Raw genomic sequence first — 19,842 nt, forward strand, 5'->3', positions numbered from 1 at the left:
CACCCACCCCCACTGAGGGACAGAGGACACGCTGGCTCCCGTGCTGGGACTGTGGGGATGCCCTGAGCAAGGTCCAGGGTGGGCAAGATACACCTACCAACCACAACTAACAGGCCCTGTTTGTGATTTCAGAGAACTGCCCTAAAAATGACCAGACAACTGGGGAAGTTTGAGCGTAAGTTGGATATCTGATGCTATTCAAGAAAAACTTGATTTTTTAGTTGTGATGCAAGGCTGTGCTTAGTTGCTCAGTAGTGTCGGACTCTTTGCAACCCCGTGGACGGTGGGGAACCCACCAGGTTCCTCTGTCCATGGGGATTCTACAGGCAGAACACTGAAGTGGGTTGCCATGCCCTCCCCTCCAGGGGATCTTCCTGACCCAGAGGTCAAACCCAGGTCTCCTGCATTGTAGGCAGATTCGTTACTGTCTGAGCTACCAGGGAAGCCCTAACTCATTTTTAAAATATAATCAGGGTTTTCCCTGGCAGTCCAGTTAGGACTCCACCCTTCCATCGCAAGGGGCGCGGGTTTGATCCCTGGATGGAAACTGAGATCTGGCATGCCTTGCCCCACAACTTCTGAGCCCCTGTGCTCCAAAGCAAGAGACGCCACTGCAGCGAGATCCCCACGCACCGCGACCAGAGAGAGGCCCCGCTCGCCACCACTCGAGAAAGCCCACACACGGCAACGAAGGCCCAGCGCAGCCAAGGAAACGATTATTTTTAAAAACGCCCATCATCATTACCCCTGGCCATCAAAGTGGAGCTCCGCACTTCTACGACACGAGCTACCTGGCGTTTCTCTCTGTTGATAAAACACTCGGGACAGAGCACAAGGGCCGGCCCAAGCAACACCAATCCGGACCCAGTCAGCCTTTTCTCTTCTCCGCTCTTCAGCCCCGTGTGGGCCTCCCTGGGGATCATAGCCGTCCTGGCCCCCCACCTCTCTGATGGACGCTTTCTCCCCACCCACCCTGCCTGGTAACCCCTTCTCCTGGAGACCTCCTGCCGCCCCTACCCCAGCAGGCGGCCCACCTCCCAGGCGGATGCTCACAGACCCTTCCCTGCCCTGGGGAGCACCTGGCTCTGTTGGTTCCTCCGCTGGACCCACGAGAGGCAACTGCACAAAGCATCGCCCACGGGTACTCCCCACCTGGAGCCGCCCGGCACGGCCACCACACGGCAGGCCCACTCCGCTCTGGAGAGACAGCCTGGCTGCCCCTCCGTTCGTGCGGCTGCGCTGGGGGAGCTCAGCACAGACCGAGGTCACAGGGACAAGACCGCACGAGGCAGGCTGCTCTCGGTCCGCAGCGCCCACGGACCCCGCCTGGCCCCGTCTCCCCGGCCACAACCTCAGATTCCCACAGAGACCGAGTGCTCAGTCTTGGGGCTCAGACCCTGCGGGCGGGCGAGCGCTGGCCGGCGGGGTGCAGGCAGGCGCACACATGGAGTCCAGGCCCTGTACGCACGTGCGTGCCCAAGGAGTCACTGACCAGGAAGAGGGGCCTGGGGGAAGCCGGGGCGGCACCTGGGTGGCAGACAGTGCACGGAGAGGCAGTGAGGGCCACATGGCCCACCTCCCAGGAGGAGAAGGCAGGCCCAGCCCCCAGCCTTCCCACCAGGGCGTGTGCCGGCCAGGGGTCCCGCACACTGCACGGGTGACTCGGGCTGCGGAGTCGGGGTGCCCACAGCTGGAGCTCAGACCACGCTGAGCACACACACGAGGGAGACACCGAACAACAGGCAGAGGGCGCGTGGGGACAGAGGGCAAGGGCACCGCGTGCCTGGTCCCTCCCATCAGAGGGGGACCCCGGCCGGGCAGGACCCGGCAGCGAGGCGCCTTGCCCTGCACCCTCCCTCCGCCTGGGGCCCAGGCGGCTCTGCTCGTGACTTGGACATGCCTGGCTCTGGGCACAAGGGGCAAAGCTAATTCCCTCTCCCTCTGTGGTTTTCCCCCTAAACGCATCAGCCCCATGCTGGGGTCAGCTGTGAAAACAGCCTGCCACATGCGTGGGCTTCAGGGTGAGTCTGCCTGGATTGACTCCCTCACTAGTCGGAGGACTTAACCCACCAGGAGGGCCACTGTTCTCGGCTCTGGAGCCTCTGTTTCCTCGTCTGTAAAGGAGGAGGACAGAGGGGTGGAGAGAGGAGCAACAGAGGACAGGAAATTTCAGACCACCCCCAAAACCTCTGATGGATTCTGATAAACCACAGCAGCGCGCCAGACTCTGAAATGATGAGAATTTCTGGGGACATTTTACTCCTTCCCCTCGTCTGTCCTAGAAAGTAAAGACTTCGCAGCCACGCAGACGGGATTCAGACTCAGGAGGCGAGGGCCGTGTGGGGACGTCCACGCGGGGCCACGCCTGTCCCCTCCGCTAGCCTGGCAGCACCTGCTGTGACCCCTGTGTGACCCGGCTGTACTCCTGCAAGACTGTCCCCTCTGCCTGCTGCCCCCACCCCCCCCACCGCCCTACAGGTACTCACGTAAGAAGTGTTTCTCCAATAAGGCGATTTCCAGGTGACCTTTGATCTCATTTAAGCGATCAAACTCTGTCCGGTTGAAGTCCTGGACTCCTGCAGCCATGATGAGGGTCCCTGGACCAGCCTAGAAGGAGAACCCCAAGAAAGAGCTCAGAGCTGCCTGGAAGCACCCTGGATCCACGTCACCTGGTTCTCTCATCACCTGGCACCTCGGGGTACCCCGAGGTCCCTGCGGTCTGGAAAGGCCGCTTCCCAGAGCGCCCCCGGCCTAGGAAGGCACTGGCCCTGTTTCAGACCCTGCATCAGTTCACCTCGGTTTCACCTGCCGGGGAAGAGACATCTCGGGCCCGGCGAGGCCAACGTCCAGAAACGACAAACTAAAACCACAGTGTGCCGCTGAGCCTCTGGACGGGTCACAGCACAGCTCTCAGACCACAGGGAAGGAACTCGTGGAAGCCTGCCCCGGCCTGCGCGCTGACCTCCCAGGAGGGCGGCCCAGCCACGGGGCTGGGCTGGCGCCCGGGGAGCCTCAGCAACAGGACTCCGGGGAGGGCGCCTCCGCATGCCAGGTTCCAAGGGGAGCGAACTCCAAACAGGGCCCTGTCCTGGCCCACGGCGGCTCATTAAAGCCACCCCCCGCTGTCCCGCCAGACTCAGGGCAGGCTCCGGTTACAGGCTGCCGCTGCCCGCTGGCGAGGGGCGCATCTATTGGTGCTGCCAGGCCTGCCCGGGGCGTCCTGGAAACTCCCCTGGTCACCCCACAACTGCACCCTGCCACGCAACAGGGCCATCTGACTCCGGGTCCCTCCCAAAACGGGTATAGAAGGAAGGGGACACCCAGCCCAGACGTGGTCCGTGACCGACTCCCGCACACGTCATCTCGTCTAGGGCCACAGCCCAGGAGGGAGAAGCAGACACTAAGACTCTGGCCCGGGGCTGCCCTGTCCTGGCCCCTGACCTCCTGGACCGTCAGCTGCTCTGGCTACCGCAGCACGAGCTCCCAGACGGCAGGGACCAGGCCGGCTTCATCTGCCCACCCCCTGGGCCTGGCAGGGGCAGGCACAGGAGGGCTAGGCAGCAGGCGAGAGGCAGGGCCCCCCCGCGCCCTGCTCGCCCACTCGCCTCGCGGACAACGGTGCCCCTCCCCTGCCCATCCCCGGCCTCAGCGAACAAGGTGGAGGCCCCAGGGCGGAGGGCAGAGGCCGGCCTGGGAAGGTGGCCCTGCATGGATCCGGATGCTGGGCTCACCACATCAGAAACATCCCCACCGAGGGGGGCAGAGTGGCCCGGCGCGTGAGCCCGCGTCCTCAGAGGGCTGAAAAGCGGGTCAGTCTCCAAGCAGCTGGAACTAAGCCCGTATGGAACTTGTCCCGGAGCTTTCAGATCCCTTCGGGGCCCCCGGGTCTGAGGGAGGCTGGGATCACACGGCTGTGGCCGGCTCAGAGCCAAGGGCCCTCAGGGGACAGCAGAGGTCACGGGGCGCACCTGCAGGAGGCGCTGGTCACTTCCACCAGGACGACACACGACCTGCCTGCATGGAGCGGTGGCGCAGGCCACATGGGCACGAGGTTCGCGGGAGTGACCCAGGGTCCCAGGGGCAGAGGTGACAAGAAGGACAGTGTGACCCGCTGTGGGATGCTGGCCCGTCCCCCCCATGGAGAGAGAGAGAGAAAGAGAGAGAGAGCCCCTTGGGACTGCGGAGGTAGCCTGGAGAGTCATTTGTACTCACAGCTCTGGGCTTGCCCCGCCCTGAGCTCTCACTGGCCGGCTGGTCCCACCCCCACAGGAGGCGCCCCTTTCCCAGGACAGGCCTGTGACCCCCATGGTGTCCCTCCCAGTAGATGCTGCCAGCCTACCAGGAGACACAGCAAGTGAGGCCCCAGCCCATCCCCGACCTGGGGGCGGAGGAACAGAGGCCATGCCCAGGCAGGGCGCTGCCCTCCAGGCTCCGCAGCTCCAGCCCGCCTGATCGGATGCTGGCTCTTAGGAGGCAGTGCTGATGAATTATTCATTGCCGCCAGGAGCAGGCGAGCCCGTCCCTGTTCTGCTATGAAGCATTAATAATACACGGGGCCAGGCAGGCGGGTGCTCACAGCCACTCCTGCAAGGAAAGCCTAGCCCAGGTGCTCAGGGAGGAACCGCCAGGCCACCAGCCCTGGGGTCCACGGGGGCAGGGTTGTCCACAGCTGGTGGGGCAGGGGGGCTCTGGGCTTCTTCGCTGACGATGGGGAGATGAGGGCAGCTGTCCCCACAGCAGGGAGCCAGCCGTCACCCCTGGCCGGGAGGGGACTGGGGGAACATGCCCCACCAGCTGCCTGCCCGCTGACCAAACAGAAGCTTCCAGAGGTCAGCAGGGCCTGCTCACACCAGAGCCACTGAGCCCCACTGAGGAGATCTGCTAGCCACGGAAAGGGCATCCACGACTAGCCCACAGGGGCCACTGTCCCCAGCTGGGTTCCTGAGGCCCAGCCTGGGCTCAGCCAGGTGCCAGGGCAGTGACACGCACCCTGGGATGTCCAGGTGGCCAAAGGTGCTGCTCTCGGGCCGGGCCAACGGCTTCCAGACAGCGCCCTGCGACCCTCTGCGTCAGACTCCCGGGGGTCAGGCTGGGGCCCTGGCATCACTTCTGCATGAAAAGTTTGCCAATCACCCAAAAAACCAAGGAAGGAAAAGAAATCCTGCTGCCGGACAAACTACCCTCATCTGATCATGGGCCCCAACCAGGGAGGTTGGGGGTGGTGGGGAGAGATGCGGAGCAGCCCCGTCTGCGTCTGACCAGCTGGGAAGGTCACAGTCCACCCACCCAAGGCCACGCTGGGCTTGGCACCCGAGGATGGGGACAGTGCCAGCGTCCCACGAGGGGCCCCGAGACCTGGGCTGCGCGGCCGGGGTTGGGGGACACTCGGTACTCACGGGGTCCCTGAGCTCCTCGCTGTCCCGGGGCGAGGTCCGAGGGATCTTCAGGGGAATCTCGTCTCCACATTCGGTGTCCGAGGCGTTCGGAGACTCGGCTAGATCGAGGAAGTCATCTCTCTTGTGACCTCTGAACCTGATTTTGTCCAGCTTCCTTAGCATGTTCAGCACTGAGCCCCTCTGCTTCACCTTAACATGACGCTCGGGGTCCCTGCAGGACAGCAAGGGGGGCAAGGTCACACGGTCAGTCACCGGCCGGCCGCCTGCAGCCACACCATCCCCCACAGACAGCTCCAGGCCCCAGCCCAGGGCTGCCACCCGGCCCTGCCCTCGGGGAGCAGCCAGGCCCGCTACTCAGGGACCCACAGACTTCCCCCCTGCCCGCGAGCCTGGGGCCTCGGTCACCTGCACCCAGCTGGGCCGGCCACTGAGCTCGGGCCCCTGTCACTGAGCCCTCTGCACCCCACAGGGGAGAAGGGAGCCCTGTCCCCCAGTGGGACCCCCAGCACCAAGAGGAGGCAGCCTGGAGCTGCAGGGGAGCCGCTGACCCCGCGGGGGCAGGGGGCACTGCGGGAAGAAGGGCGGAGCGCTGACCCTCCCGAGCTCCCACGACCCGTCAGGAAGCGCAGCCACGCGCATGCCCGGGACAGCCACTAGAACGCAGGGAATCTGGGTGTCAGTCCCTCTGACCCCTGACCCTCGCTCCCAGGCACACAGCCAGGCTGCCCCATCGGCCCGAAACCCCTTCCTGCCTGCCTGGGTGCCCTGACTCAACTCAGGACCAGCTCAGCCTCGCTGGGTCCCAGAGGTCTTCCTGGCACAGCCCCCAGGCTGCAGTCACAGAAGCCCCCCCCTTCACCAGACTGGAGCGAGGGCGGCAAAGGCCAGGTGGGGGATCATGCTGGGCGGGGGTGGGGGGGCCATGTGTGCTGGCACGGAGGAGACGTGTATGTCCAGCACGCATGCACACCAGGGACGGATGTGCAGTGGGGTGCCCGCTCCCCACATCTCTGACCCAACCCCAGGAAAGCCCAGGGGTGGGGTGTGGGCAGCCCTTCTGCACATCCAGGCAACCTCACGCTGAAGCCCACGGCCTCAGCCCCCATCACACGCTCCCCGGCCCCCAAGGTCTACAAGAGGCCCCGGTTCCCCACGGGGCAGGGGCTCTGAATGTGCCCAGGCTCAAGTCCTCCACTTCCCACCGTTCTGAGCCCCAGATTCCACCTCTGAAACAGAATGAACACCGATGGGAGTGAGCACCGATCCGGCCAGAGGATCCCAAGAACTCGAGTTGACACCAGGTGTCAACACTCAGCCTGGACCCGATAAACAGCTCGGTGATTTCCTGTAGGGCGGGATCCACCCCAAACCGCCCCACTGGGAACAGTCCACGCAGAACCACAACAGCAGGGAGAAGCGTTTCCTGTTTTGGACGGTGCGGGCCTGGAGCCGTTAGACCTCAGTAGAGCACCGCCCAGGGTGCCCGGCTGCAGCCCTGCACGCCTGCCCCACCCTCCAAGGGCCGCCGCCATCCCCGGCATCATCACTCGAAATGACAAAGCCTGCGAGCAGTGGGCGCCCGCGAGAGCCGGGTCAGGACGAGCCAGGGCCAGCTCTGGTCTTCACGGACAGCTGAGGCCGTGCCGGTCAGGGGCAGGGCTGGAGGTGCTCCTGGGACAGGGGCTTCTCGGGCTCTGGAACCCTGAGCTGGCCCGGTGTGGCCCAATCCGGCAGGATGGGGGCAGGGGGCCAGCCATCTGGGAAGCTATCCCATGAAGGAGCTGTGAACTCCAGAAGAACTAAAAGGTTAAGAAAACTTAAAAAATAGACAGAGAGAGAAGACTTAAGTTCCTAAAGAGGGGGTGATGGTCTACATTAAGAAATGGGGGAAAAAAATATCAAAGTTTAAAATAAAAAAAACTCAGTCAACCAGACAGAAGTAAACTGACGTTTGTTTAAAAAGCGCAGTGAAACAGGAGACACGTGGAGCAGAGCGGTATGTGTGAACTCGCATCTCTGTAGTGAGACAACTTGCACAAATCGGTAAAGACTGGAGGACCCTGGTACACAGACGTGCAAACCACCGCCCCCCCACGCCGAGCAGAGGAGGAATCTCAGCAACAGGCGTCACCCAGTCCTCGTGCAGAAACCTCTAACTTCACCAGGAAGGAAACAGAGCCAGCGATGTGGCCGAGGCCACAGGAAGCAGGGACTCCAACGCCCTGGGAACCACCGGGTCCCCGTCTGGAGATGTGTCCCGGGACAGATCCGGCACAGGGAGCTTGTCTGGGCTGAACCGCAGCCGGCCGGGAGCGCTGGGTGCCAAGTGGGGTGCACGGACGTCCCCGGGAGCCTCAGAGTGGTGACCAGCGCTGCTGCCCAAGGTCACCGTCACGGACAACAGGCGTCTGCACCCCCACAAATGACACGGGACCCTGGGTGGAGCTCCTGAGAGGCTGCAAAACTGTTCTCCACATGCCCTTTAAAATTGCTTTTCTAACTTGAAAAATCAAAGCAAACAGGGATGGGACGCACCACCAGGTAAAACCTCCTTTCTTCCATTTTCAAAAAGACCCAGGGGGACCCCTCCTCGCCCAGCACCAGACAGAGCAGGCAGACGGTGGCAGGGGGGGTCCCCGCAGCCAAGCCTCCCTCCTCGCCGGTCGTTGGCAGTCCTGGGACTCCCCGCCCCGCAGGCCGGGCAGCCTTCCCTCCTGACTCAGCAAGCAAATGAGGAGGCCACCCGGGGAGGGGGACAGAGCGCCGAGGATCCACCCCACCACCATCAGGACACCGCTCACAGGTGCCCAGCCTGCACGCCCCTCACCCCACCCAGCGGGGCCCCTCCTTGCAGCGCCAGCTCACCCTAACCTGCTCACATCCGCCCTTGGGGAGGGCAGGGGTCCCCACCGCCCTGCCTCCAGGCCCCTGGGCTCACACAGCTGCTAGACCAAGACCAGGTGCCAGGACACCTGACCACCCCTCAAGGCGGGTCCCGGCTGGAAGGGGTGCTCTGCCCGTCACCCACACCCCCAAGGCTGAGGGGTAGCCCACCCCACCCCAGGACCATCTCATCTCAGTCCTCCCCAGCTTTGAAATGACGATGGGAGGAGACTGGCACGGCCATGGTCCATGGCCAGCAAGATGGAAGCCGGAGCGAGCCAGGCACGAAGCATGACCCAGAGCAAGGCTTCCCCGCAAAGCCAGCGTCACTGACACTGTCTCCACAAACCGTCCCGCTCCTTCCGTCTGGGTGCTGCCATGTGTCCCACTCCGCCCCAGCTCCCCCAGCCTCCCCTTTATGCACCAGCCCCCGGTCCCCGCACACCTACCCCGCACTCCCCAGGGCCCATGGGGAGGAAGCCTGCGTCCACAGACGGTTCCCCTGGGCACCCAAAGGCCCCCGGCCAGATGCCCGCACGGCCGGCCTTCTAGGTGCAGCCGCCCTCAGAGCGGGACGTGGCGCCCCGGCCCCTGAGGCTCCCAGAGGGGCCCCCCTCGTACCTCCACACAGAAGCAGACGCTCAGAGCTGCGACACCTGCCAGGCCCTGCAGCCGCAGAGGCGGGACGGGGAGACACGGGGAGACAGGGCAAGGGGGCGCCTGGCGCTGGAGCCCGGCCGCCACCCCCGCTCGGGGCGGTGCCCACTGCGCTGCGGGGCCTCGGGACGCCGGAGCGAGCCCAGTGCTGGCCCCCGGACACAAAGCATGCTGCTCTGGAAACGCGCTGAATGGTTCCTGGACACACAAAGGCCGCACTGTCCGCGGAACACTGGACTTGGAAACCACAAAGGACGTTAGTTCCCCCACCAGCCTGAGACTCAGAAAAAAGCGGTTCCCAGCCCCGCGTGCGCCGTGTCCCGGGTCCCAGCCGTGCTCCTTGCCGCCCCGGCCACGCTCAGACAGCAGGCTCGGCCCGGGCCTGGCGTCACCCTCCGTCACCTGGCGGCTCTTCCGCTGACCCCAGGATAAATGATGTCTGTTCCCCAAATGCAGCAACCCTTGTCCTAAACCGTATTCCCGGGGAGTCACAGATGTCGAGCGAGGCCAGCCCCAGCCAACCGGCCGGCCCTCTGCCAGGACTCCGTCCTCCAGGAAGGCGCCCCAGAGGCCCACAGCCCTGCAAGACGAGCCCCCGGGACCCCATCCTGCACGCAGCTCCAGCCAGCCCGGGGGCCCCATGCTGGGTGATCCTCGGAGCAGTCTGGATGCCCACGATACGGGAGGCACGGTGACCACACCCCCCGCCCATGCAGAGCTCGACACTGGCTTCCACCGAGGGCCCGTGGGTTCCCCCAACCTCGAGGCTGGCAGGGCAGCCACTCCCTCACCCAGATGCATGCCTCTGTCGGCAGGGCCCTGAACGCTCAGATGCTCAGCTGACTCCCTGCCCACCAGCCTCCCATGGCTGGACTCTGGCCGCTGACCTACTGTGTGAGGACGTTCATCAGTAGCGGGAGCCTCCATGGACCTCCCCTCAATGACACCTGAACACCAGCCGCTCAAGTCAAACCCGGAAGAGGCTCCTGACCACGTGACCGTGGCTGTCTACAGCGAGCCCAGCCCCCCAAGCCAGGGCCCCCACCTCCAGGCCGGGGGCCCCACCTCCAAGCCAGGGCCCCCACCTCCAGGCCGGGAGCCCCCACCTCCAGGCCGGGGGCCCCCACCTCCAAGCTGGGGGGTCATCTCTAGGACAGGGCCCCCTACCTCCAGGCTGGGGCCCCCCACCTCCAGGCCGGGGACCCCTCATCTCCAACCTGGGGACTCCCACCTCCAAGCCGGGGGCTCCCCACCTCCAAGCCGGGGGCCCCAACCTCCAAGCCGGGAGCCCCTACCTCCAAGCAGGGGGGCCTTCACCTCCAAGCCAGGGGCCCCCACCTCCAAGCTGGGGGGTCATCTGTAAGACAGGGCCCCCCACCTCTAAGCCAGAGGCCCCCACCTCCAAGCCAGGGACCCCTCATCTTCAAGCCGGGGGCCCCCATGTCCAAGCTGGGCCCCACAGCTGTGCTCCTCCCTCCCTCTCCCCCAAGCCGGGTCTGGCCCACACACCTCATACAGTCTGCAGCAACCCACTGAGACCCCTCCGGGGCTTTGCCTGCTCCCTGACACTGGGCTTCAGCCCTGCTGACCCCTCGGGGGTCCTCTGACCACCACACTGGTTACCTTGGGGCCCAGCACTTCCCGGTCTGGGGTGTCCCCATACTGGCTCCTTCTGCTCCAAGTACATCCCCCCCACCCCAAATTCTGCCTGCCTGTCTGGTCCAGGCTAGCTCCCTGGTTTAGGATTTGTCCCCCAGCCCCAGTGGTTAGAACACATGCCCGAGGGCAGGTCCCGCAGGCACCAGGTCCGTCCCAGCAGGGCTGGCATGGGCTGGCTGTTCAGTGAGGCGGGGATGGGGCCCCCACGACTGGGTCCTGGGTGCCAGGAGGGCCAGGCCTGCCCGCTCGGAGCCGCCCAGCCACAGGGACCTCACAGCAAGGCCGTGGACTCTGCCCTCGAGGCTGGGGAATCACGCGCTCCCCAAATCCGGGAACACTTAACGGCGCTTAAGTCCAAGGTTTCAACAGCCTGGGAGGTTCTCCGGGAGGAGGTGGAATTCTTCGGCAGCTTTTCCTCCTACACAGTCGAGCCAGACGTCCCCACGCCAGGGGCGGAGCGTTGAGTGCTGTAACAGGAAAGCTGCCTGGGTCCTGCTGGCTCTGTGACCCCGCTGGGGCCACAGGGGCCCGGGAGAGCCAGGCGGGAGGAGCAGGAGGGCTGGTGGGGCGGGGTCAGGGTGAGCCACCCCCCACCCCGCCCCCAGGATCTCTGGGCACAGACGCACAGACGTTCTCATCTTGGTGACTAAGGCATGTGCTGCACGTTTACAAGCAGTAATAAAACGTTCAACACTCTTCACCGGGAACTCCGTAAAAACAAGAGACGCCCAGGGGCGGGTTCACTGATTCTTGCTGAAATCCTTCCCGGCCAGGTCAACCAGGACCGCGACCGACCAACGAGCATGGTTCCAGCATGAATGTCGGCTGCTGGACATGCTTGTCTACATTAAGAGGACAAACCAAGGTGGGAAGGGAGGCCACGCATCAGAAGCCAACTTGCTGGTCCAGGACGCAAGAGACATCCTCGCAGAAGCAAGCAGTTGCTTTTCAATGGGAGGGGCCTCCTCACTTTGCCGTGGATGTGGATGCCATGCCTCAACCTCCACCCACGAACCAGCGTCTCACCGTTGCCTTCCCACGTCCAAAGAGTCAACGCAAAGGGAGGCGAGGCCCCATGCGGCGCATCCCTGTTTCCACACTGTGACTGCTTCCCTTGCGGCTGTCCTTCAAGCCACCAAAGGGACGTCTGGGAGCCCATGAGCACGTGGTGGGCCGTGCTGCCCGGTAACCACCCAGGCGATTCCCACTCTCCAGACCCCAGAGACGCCAACTGCGTCAGGACCATAATCTGGTCACACAATCCGGGAGGGAGCAACTTCCAGCACTCACCCCTCTGCTTCCGACATAGTTTATCTGAGTTCACACACTCATCTCACTAGCGGCCAGCTCACAGGTTTCCTGACACCTTCACAGGCAGCCTTTTGCAGGCCCACGTGAGCGGCTCCAACACATCACTGCCCTGACCCTTCGTTGTCTCGAGCGGTTGTGGCCACAGAGGAGCAGGGCTCAGGGAACACCGTGTCCCCAGACGCCCTCCTGCTTCCCTGGCACAGCTCGGAGGCAGAGGTCAAACTGAGAGTCCCTGAGACGACCAAGGGGCTTCCCTGGTGGCTCAGCTGGTAAAGAATCCACCTGCAACGCAGGAGACCCCGGTTTGATTCCTGGGTCGGGAAGATCTGCTGGAGAAGGGATAGGCTACCCACTCCAGTATTCTTGGGCTTCCCTGGTGGCTCAGCTGGTAAAGAATCCACCCACAATGTGAGAGACCTGGGTTCTCTCCCTGGGTCGGGAAGATCCCCTGGAGAAGGGAACGGTTTCTCACTCCAGTATTCTGGCCTGGAGAATCCCATGCCCTGTACAGTCCATGGGGAAAGGCCACCTCGTTCATATGGGTGAAATTCCCAAAAGAACACACTGGACCCAAGCCTCTGGGGGGACCCCCAATCGCAGGGCCACTGGCTGGGAGGCTGGGTGGGCACACTACCCTCACGCCCTGCTCATCACCTTCCCAGCCCCCTTGGGTCCCCGGGGCCACGGGGTGACACTCCAGTCTTCAACCTCACGCCGTATGAGAGCCCCCTGGCCCGTCTGCCTAGGAGACTGAGTGGGCGAGCAGCCCAGCACACTGGCCACACAGCTGTTTAACCCAAACAAAGCGAAGAGGAAAACCTAAAGCTTAGGTCTGCATAAACCTGTGTTGTATAAACACACTGAGCAATAGGAAACGCACTCAAGCACTCGTTTCTGGTGAAAGCACTCTGCTTTCAAGTCTCCCCCTGCCCTCAGCATCTGGAGGAGATCCTTCCAGCTGGTAGGAAATGCCGTCTGGACTCCGAGTTTTCTCCTGACTTCCTGCCAGCACCGGAGCCCTGCCCCAGGGAGCAGAGAGGGGCTCCAGCCCACAGCTGTCCGCGAACCAGCTCTCCTCCAGAGGCTCTGCGGCCCACAGTGCTGCCAGACGGAAGGTGCAGGCCTGGGAACCCGGGCGGCATGCGTCTCGGGCACGGCGGCCACAAGCCTCCCATCGCAAGCTCTCCCTTTGTGTTGTAGCGCAAAGCAGCTGTGGCTCTGGGCCAAGAAGGCCATCTTTCTCTGTGGCTTTTGTGGGATCTCAGTTCCCCAACCAGGGATTGAACCCGGGCCCCTGGCAGCAAAGGAGCAGAGCCTTAACCACGAGGCCGCAAGGGACATCCCCAGGAAGACATCATATACAAAAACAGGCAGCGGCGGGCACACAACCCTCGATGGGGTCACAGCTGGCTGCCCCTGGTCTCAAGGTGATCAGTGCCCAGCAGAACAAGGACTCTCAAATGGGCCTCATCACCCACCAATGCGTAACAGGGAACCAGGCCCTCACTCAGCACCACGGTTCCCCTTGCAGTGGACCTGCCAATCACACATTCAGACGTGAACCTCGCCACCGTCAAACCTCCTTTAGGACAGGGGTGATGGGGAGGCGCCGTCCGTGGAGGGGCCGGCAGCCTGGACCAGATCCAGGGTCCCTGGGGCCAGGAGGACCCCCCCCAGTCGAGAGCCACCGTCTTCTCCCCCACCCCGGGCCAGGTATCCCACCCGAGCAGAGGGGCCGGCCTGCAGCTCTGAATAACCCGTGTCTGGAGGCCCCGTCCACACTCAGGGCCCCTGCTCTGCAGACAAGCAGCACAGTGATAAAGTGCCCGTGCGCGCAGCAGCCAGCCCCGCCCCGCCCCGCCCGGGCCCCAGTGCCCTGCAGCGCATGCACCCCCCTCCCCAGGAAGCCCCCGGCCTCAGAGCCTCTGCTCGAGGACGAGGGTCCCACGCGGGCCCCACGCCAGCGGGCAGGCCCGGCACGCAGCCTGGCAGACAATCAGTGGGTCACAGCCGCGCATTTTAAGGGACGTGCTGGCCCCTTTAGGTAAACCCACGTGGCCTCTGACAGTCCCCCGGGGACAGGCCCTCGGCCCTGGCCTGCGGACACTTCTTCCTTTTTGGAAACGAGGCCACAGGTCCTTCCAGAGCCCACCCGGACTCACCCGCAGACCGAGCCCCAGGACACGGACAGGCTCAGCGCAGGGCCGCCGGGCACACCGCCACAAGGGGCTTTCGGCGTCTGAAAACCACCCGGCAAGGGGAAGGTGGAACACACATTTCCTGATGGGCTGGGCGAAAAGGGAGCTCAGCGCTGGGCAGGGCCTGACGGCACAGGGGCCTGGCTGGCTGCCCTCACCTCACACCATTGCTGTAAAACCCACGTCCAATGACACAGAAAAAGTCCTTTCCACACCTGCCGCCCAGGTAACCGCCCAGCATGGTGGGGGATCCAGCCTTACGCATGGTCTCCCAGCTGGGCTGACATATGGCGGGCCACGCAGAAGGACGGGGAAAGCTGGTCTCAGTGCCCCCCGAGCGTGTCGGGTGCAGGGGACTGCTCGGCGTGGCCCCCCACCCAGAGCAGACGTGGAACAGAGAGTGATCGGCGGGCAGTGAAAACCTTACATAGGCTGGGGCAGAGGCCGTCAGGGTTAACGAGAAGGACCGAGCTGCTGGAGCATGTAATGAGCACCTACTGTGTACCAGGTGCAGCCGGAACTGGGACACAGAGCAGGCAGCTCTGTGGGGCTCAGGCTACGCCTCGGGCTGTCAGCTCCACGGAGGGGCCGGGGCCACAGAGGAATGCCCCCAGACAAAGCGCCCCTGTTACCTGGGGTCACAAGCCAGAAGGACTCGGCGGGCACAGGCAGGTGTGGACGAGGTGCTTGGGTCCATTCGGAGTCACGGTGTGGGGGGCAGGGGAAAGAGCGGCCTGACCCGGCCAGCGGGCGTGGACCTGTGCAGGACGCAGACACACCTGCGGGAGGGTGAAGGCCGGAAGACCCAGCACGCCCCGCCCTTTCCTACCAGACACCTTTTGGAGAACAAGCACAGCGCGCTCCCCTGTCCCACTTCACTCAGTCCTCCCACAGCCTCCAGGCCTGGCGCAGACTGAGCGCTTAATAAACAGTCAGTTCAGTTGAGTCGCTCAGCCATGTCCGAATCTTTGAGACCCCATAAACTGCAGCACACCAGGCCTCCCTGTCCATCACCAACTCCCGGAGTTCACTCAGACTCACGTCCATCAAGTCAGGGATGCCATCCAGCCATCTCATCCTCTGTCGTCCCCTTCTCCTCCTGCTCCCAATCCCTCCCAGCATCAGAGTCTTTTGCAATGAGTCAACTCTTCACATGAGGTGGCCAAAGTACTGGAGTTTCAGCTTTAGCATCATTTCTTCCAAAGAACACCCAGGACTGATCTCCTTTAGAATGGACTGGTTGGATCTCCTTGCAGTCCAAGGGACTCTCAAGAGTCTTCTCCAACACCACAGTTCAAAAGCATCAATTCTTTGGTGTTCAGCTTTCTTTACAGTCCAACTCACACATCCATACATGACTACTGGGAAAACCATAGCCTTGACTAGACGGACCTTTGTTGGCAAAATAGTATCTCTGTTTTTTTATATGCTGTCTAGGTTGGTCATAACTTTTTCCCCAAGGAGTAAGCGTCTTTTAATTTCATGGCTGCAGTCACCATCTGCAGTGATTTTAGAGCCCAAAAAATAAAGCCTGTCAGTGTTTCCACTGTTTACCCATCTATTTGCATGAAGTGATGGGCCCGGATGCCATGATCTTAGTTTTCTGAATGTTGAGCTTTAGGCCAACTTTTTCCGTGTCCTCCTTCGCTTTCATCAGGAGGCTCCTCAGTGCTTCTCTCTCCGCCGTAAGGGTGGTGTCATCCGCGTGGCTGCTACTGTCACTGTGCCTCCCCTTCTTAATGCGACGGAGAAAGCGAGGTTCAGAGGGGGAGGTCACAGCTTCTAGAGTGATGATGGGGCCCAGGGTCTCCCCTCTCCACCCCCGCCAGCCCACCAGGACCTGCCGGTGGGACCAGGGAGCCAGGCTCCCAGAGGCCCAGCCTACTCAGCAGCAGGGCTGGGGGTTCGCCGTGTTCTCAGCAAACAACCTGATTTTCAGCATGCACGCCCAGAAGCATAAACCACAGCCACGGAGACCACGGAAAACACGCAGCAGTTCCTCAAAACACTAAAACCGGGACCACCGTACGATCCACCAATTCCGCGTCTGAGTATAGACGGGAAAGAACTGAAAGCAGGGACTCAAACAGACGCCAGCATGCCCAAGCTCACAGCAGCCCGAACAAGGAAGTGGCCCAAGGGTCCTCAGCCCACGGGCCGTCCCTGCCAACAAGGGAATGTCACTCAGCCTCAAGCAGGAAGGGAGCACTGAGACAGACTGTAGCCAGAGGCCCCAAGGACCGCAGGCTCGGTGAGGCCAGCAGGCCACAGAGGACAAAGACTGTGTGATCCACTCACACAAAGCTCTGGGGAGGCAGAGCCCCGGGACGGAGAGCAGACGGCGGGGGCCAGGGGCTGCGGCAGGCAAGGCGGAGCGAGTGCTAAACAGGGACAGGGTTTCGGTTTGGGAAGAGGAAAAAGTTCTACAGATTAACTGTACAGTAAGCACAGCGTGAGTGCACTGAACGCCACTGAGCTGCACACCCTGCTTTATTATTATCTTGTGACGACGCTGTGCAGCATGTGAGGTCTCAGTTCCCTGACCGGGGCTGGAACCTGCGCCCCTGCCGTGGACCCACTAGACCACCAGGGAAGTCCCTGAACTGTACACTTGAACAGTAAGCCATGTTTCGGTTGCTATCGTTTAGTCTCTAAGTCATGTCCGACTCTTTGCAGCCCCGTGGACTGCAGACCCCCAGGCTCCTCAGCCTGTGGGATTCCCCAGGCAAGGATGCTGGAGTGGGTTGCCCTTTCCTCCTCCAGGGGATCTTCCTGACCCAGGGATCAAACCTGTGTCTCTCTTTGCAGGCAGATTCTGTACCCTTGTGCCATCAGGGAAGCCCCCAAGTCATATGTATATTTCGCCCAATATTTATGTCATATTTTATTCATATGTATTATGTGTATTTTGCCATATTTACGCAAACAGAGAAAGGGAGGGAAAAACGAGAGGGCACACCAAACTCTAAAATAATCTATAAATCTAATGCGGTCCCCAGAAAAGAATAACAAGGTTTCAGAGGAAGCAAGACAAGCCGCGTCTACAGCTTATAAGGAGAAATAAGCCAAACAGCCGGGAAAACCCTGACAAGCACGAGCGAGGAGGGAGACTGGCAGACTGGCCTTGCCACAGAGTAGAACACGATGGAGGGACTTCCCTGGTGGTCCAGTGGCTAAGACTCCACACTCCCAGTGCAGGGGGCCCAGGCTCGATCCCTGGTCAGGGAACTACGATCCCACATGCCACAAATAAGACCCGACACAGGCCGATATATAATTAAAAAAATAAATAAAACACCACACAGCTACAGTCCCGAGCTGCCAGTGTGATGACTGCACGTGAATACTGGGTGGGGCCACGAAACAAATCGGCAGAAACAGACCCAGACTGAACTGGGGTCAAAGGGGCCTCCCAGGTCGGAGGGAGACACAACCTTCAGCAAATGGAAAGATAACCCTGGAGCCACATCTCACACCCTCCCCAAAAAACTCAAAATGGACCAAAGACTTGAGTGTAAAATAAAGAAGGCTGCAAAGGAGCCGGGAGTGGGGGGTTGGTACTCAGATCCTGGGGCTGGACAGGGTCTTGCCAAGCAAGAAACACAACACATGATAAAGAAGAAGACAGATTACCCTAAAAACACATTTCCACAAGGCAAAAGCCTCCACCAGTAGTCAAATATAAATGCTAACACAGGGAAAAATATTTGCAACACATATTATGAAAGATTAATTTGTCTAACTTTGAAAAACAGCCCTGGAGGAAAACAGCCAAGAGATATACAGAGTCCACAGCAAAAGAAAACAAACAGTCCTTAAGCACATGAAACGGCAATTAACCTTCACTTACAAAGAGAAAAACAGAAATTAAGATTACACGGGGAAGCCATTTCCTGAACAGATTGGCAGAGACGCAGCGTGTGGGTGAGACCACGAGGAGGCGGGGTCCCCCAGCTGGGGGTGGAGCGGAGCGCAATTCTGCAAAATCCAGTGAAATCACACTTCCGCTTCCAGGAGTGTCTCCTACTCACGCTTGCAAAATGACGTGCAGCGAGGCCGTTTCATACAGCGTGCACCAGCTACCTGCCTGGAGCAGGGTCCTTGCGAGTGGGTGTCCCCCGCACCCCTGAGTCCTGGGACTATGTGGGGGGAGGGGGCATGTGGGAGGGAGACCCAGCAGGGGCTTCAGCCCTTCTGAACAGACTTCATGTGTGTGTGGACCAGATCATGTCAACGAGGTTCAAAATTAAGGTTTTAAAATAACAGAAATAGAAAGGGTTCAAACAAAACGGAGAAAGAGCTAAAAAAGCCCTCACTCAGCACAGCAGGGGCCTCTCTCCTGCTGCTCAGAGCGAGGTCCAGCAGCCTGGAGGTCCCCAAGACCCTTCCAGGATACCCAGGAGGCCAGATCTACTGAGTGGCAATCCTGAGACACCCTGTGCTTCCCAGACTGGTCCTCCCGGTGGGTGTGGGGGTGTGACAGGTGTGGGGGTATGATGGGTGTGGGGCCTGGAGAACCCGGCCGTCCTCCGCTGACCAGACCTCGTTAAGGCAAAACCACCAGTTCCCCTTCATTAATTTCCCCCATTTTGGGAAAACTAGTGATTTTTTTAAAAAAGTAAAAATACACTATGATAACGTGAAAGGGGTTTACAGTGCTGCTGCTGCTGCTGCTGCTGCTAAGTCGCTTCAGTCGCGTCCGACTCTGTGCGACCCCATAGACGGCAGCCCACCAGGCTCCCCCGTCCCTGGGATTCTCCAGGCAAGAACACTGGAGTGGGTCGCCATTTCCTTCTCCAATGCATGAAAGTGAAAAGTGAAAGTGAAGTCACTCAGTCGTGTTCAACTCTTCGCGACCCCATGGACCGCAGCCCACCAGGCTCTTTCGTCCGTGGGATTTCCCAGGCAAGAGTACTGGAGTGGGTTGCCATTGCCTTCTCCATTACAGTGGGCAGTTTTTGATAAATCAGCATTTGTAAATCTCCTAGCTTAATTTCTAACACGGGAAAGAGCAACGGATACATCTCACACAAGCAGACTTTCCGGTGACTTCGCTAACTCATGAGCAGAGGGGTTCCGAGATTGGAGCCTGAGACCCCTCAGTCTCTCCCAAGGATGCGGGGAAGGGCTGCAAGCACAGCTTGGACACGGTGCCCAGAGGGCACCCCCACCAGCATGAGGCGCCCAGGACCCCAGCCCTAGGCTTTGAGCAGCTGAACCTGGGCACCAGTAAGGGGCTGTGTCCACAGACATAACCCAAGATGCAGGGGTGGGGGGTAGAGGCAGAGAGTCGGCCACATGTGCGAAGTAGGCTGGCCAGCCAGCCTGGCCTGGACCCCATGCCCACCCCCAGCCCCCGTGTGCCCTGCAAAGTGGCCCAGGGTCTCACACACACCACGCCCCGGCCCAGGCTCCTCGGTGGGGGTGGGGGGCCATGGGCTGGAGGCTCGGCACCAGGAGAGAGCGTGGCCTTGCGGGTGGGGGTGGGGGGAGCTGAGCCATCCTGCCCTGAGGAGAGACCCTCACAGGGACCTAACATCCTGCCACAGGAGAGTGGCAGGTGGGTGCCGGGCTCAACCAACACCTGTGGGCATGGTTACAAGCTAGAGACAGGGTTCTCCAGGCCCCCGGAGCTGCCCATCTGGAGACATCGAGGCGTGCAACAGCCCGTTTCCAAAAGAGGTGCTCTGGAAAGAACAATTCGGTGGCTAAAGGGCTCCTCCGTCTGCAGGACCCTG

The 19,842-nt window shown here is 61.5% G+C and overlaps 1 protein-coding gene across 5 annotated transcripts in view; it reads right to left on the reverse strand.

The window, feature by feature from the left end:
• The window catches only part of GRAMD4 (GRAM domain containing 4), a 66,921-nt gene that overhangs the window by 31,364 nt on the left and 15,715 nt on the right, over positions 1 to 19,842 (reverse strand). For 4 of the 5 annotated variants that reach the window (XM_045165220.1, XM_045165221.1, XM_045165219.1 and 1 more), the window contains 2 exons: positions 5,397 to 5,607; positions 2,487 to 2,607 (listed from right to left, as the gene is read on the reverse strand). In XM_045165220.1, coding sequence (XP_045021155.1) covers positions 2,487 to 2,607; positions 5,397 to 5,607 — 332 coding nt within the window. Of the gene's footprint in view, positions 1 to 2,486; positions 2,608 to 5,396; positions 5,608 to 8,900; positions 9,043 to 19,842 lie in introns of those variants that run through there. The other variant, XM_045165222.1, reaches the window with a different exon arrangement.

Source organism: Bubalus bubalis, chromosome 4, assembly GCF_019923935.1.
Source record: "Bubalus bubalis isolate 160015118507 breed Murrah chromosome 4, NDDB_SH_1, whole genome shotgun sequence".
Classification (NCBI taxonomy): Eukaryota; Metazoa; Chordata; class Mammalia; order Artiodactyla; family Bovidae; genus Bubalus; species Bubalus bubalis.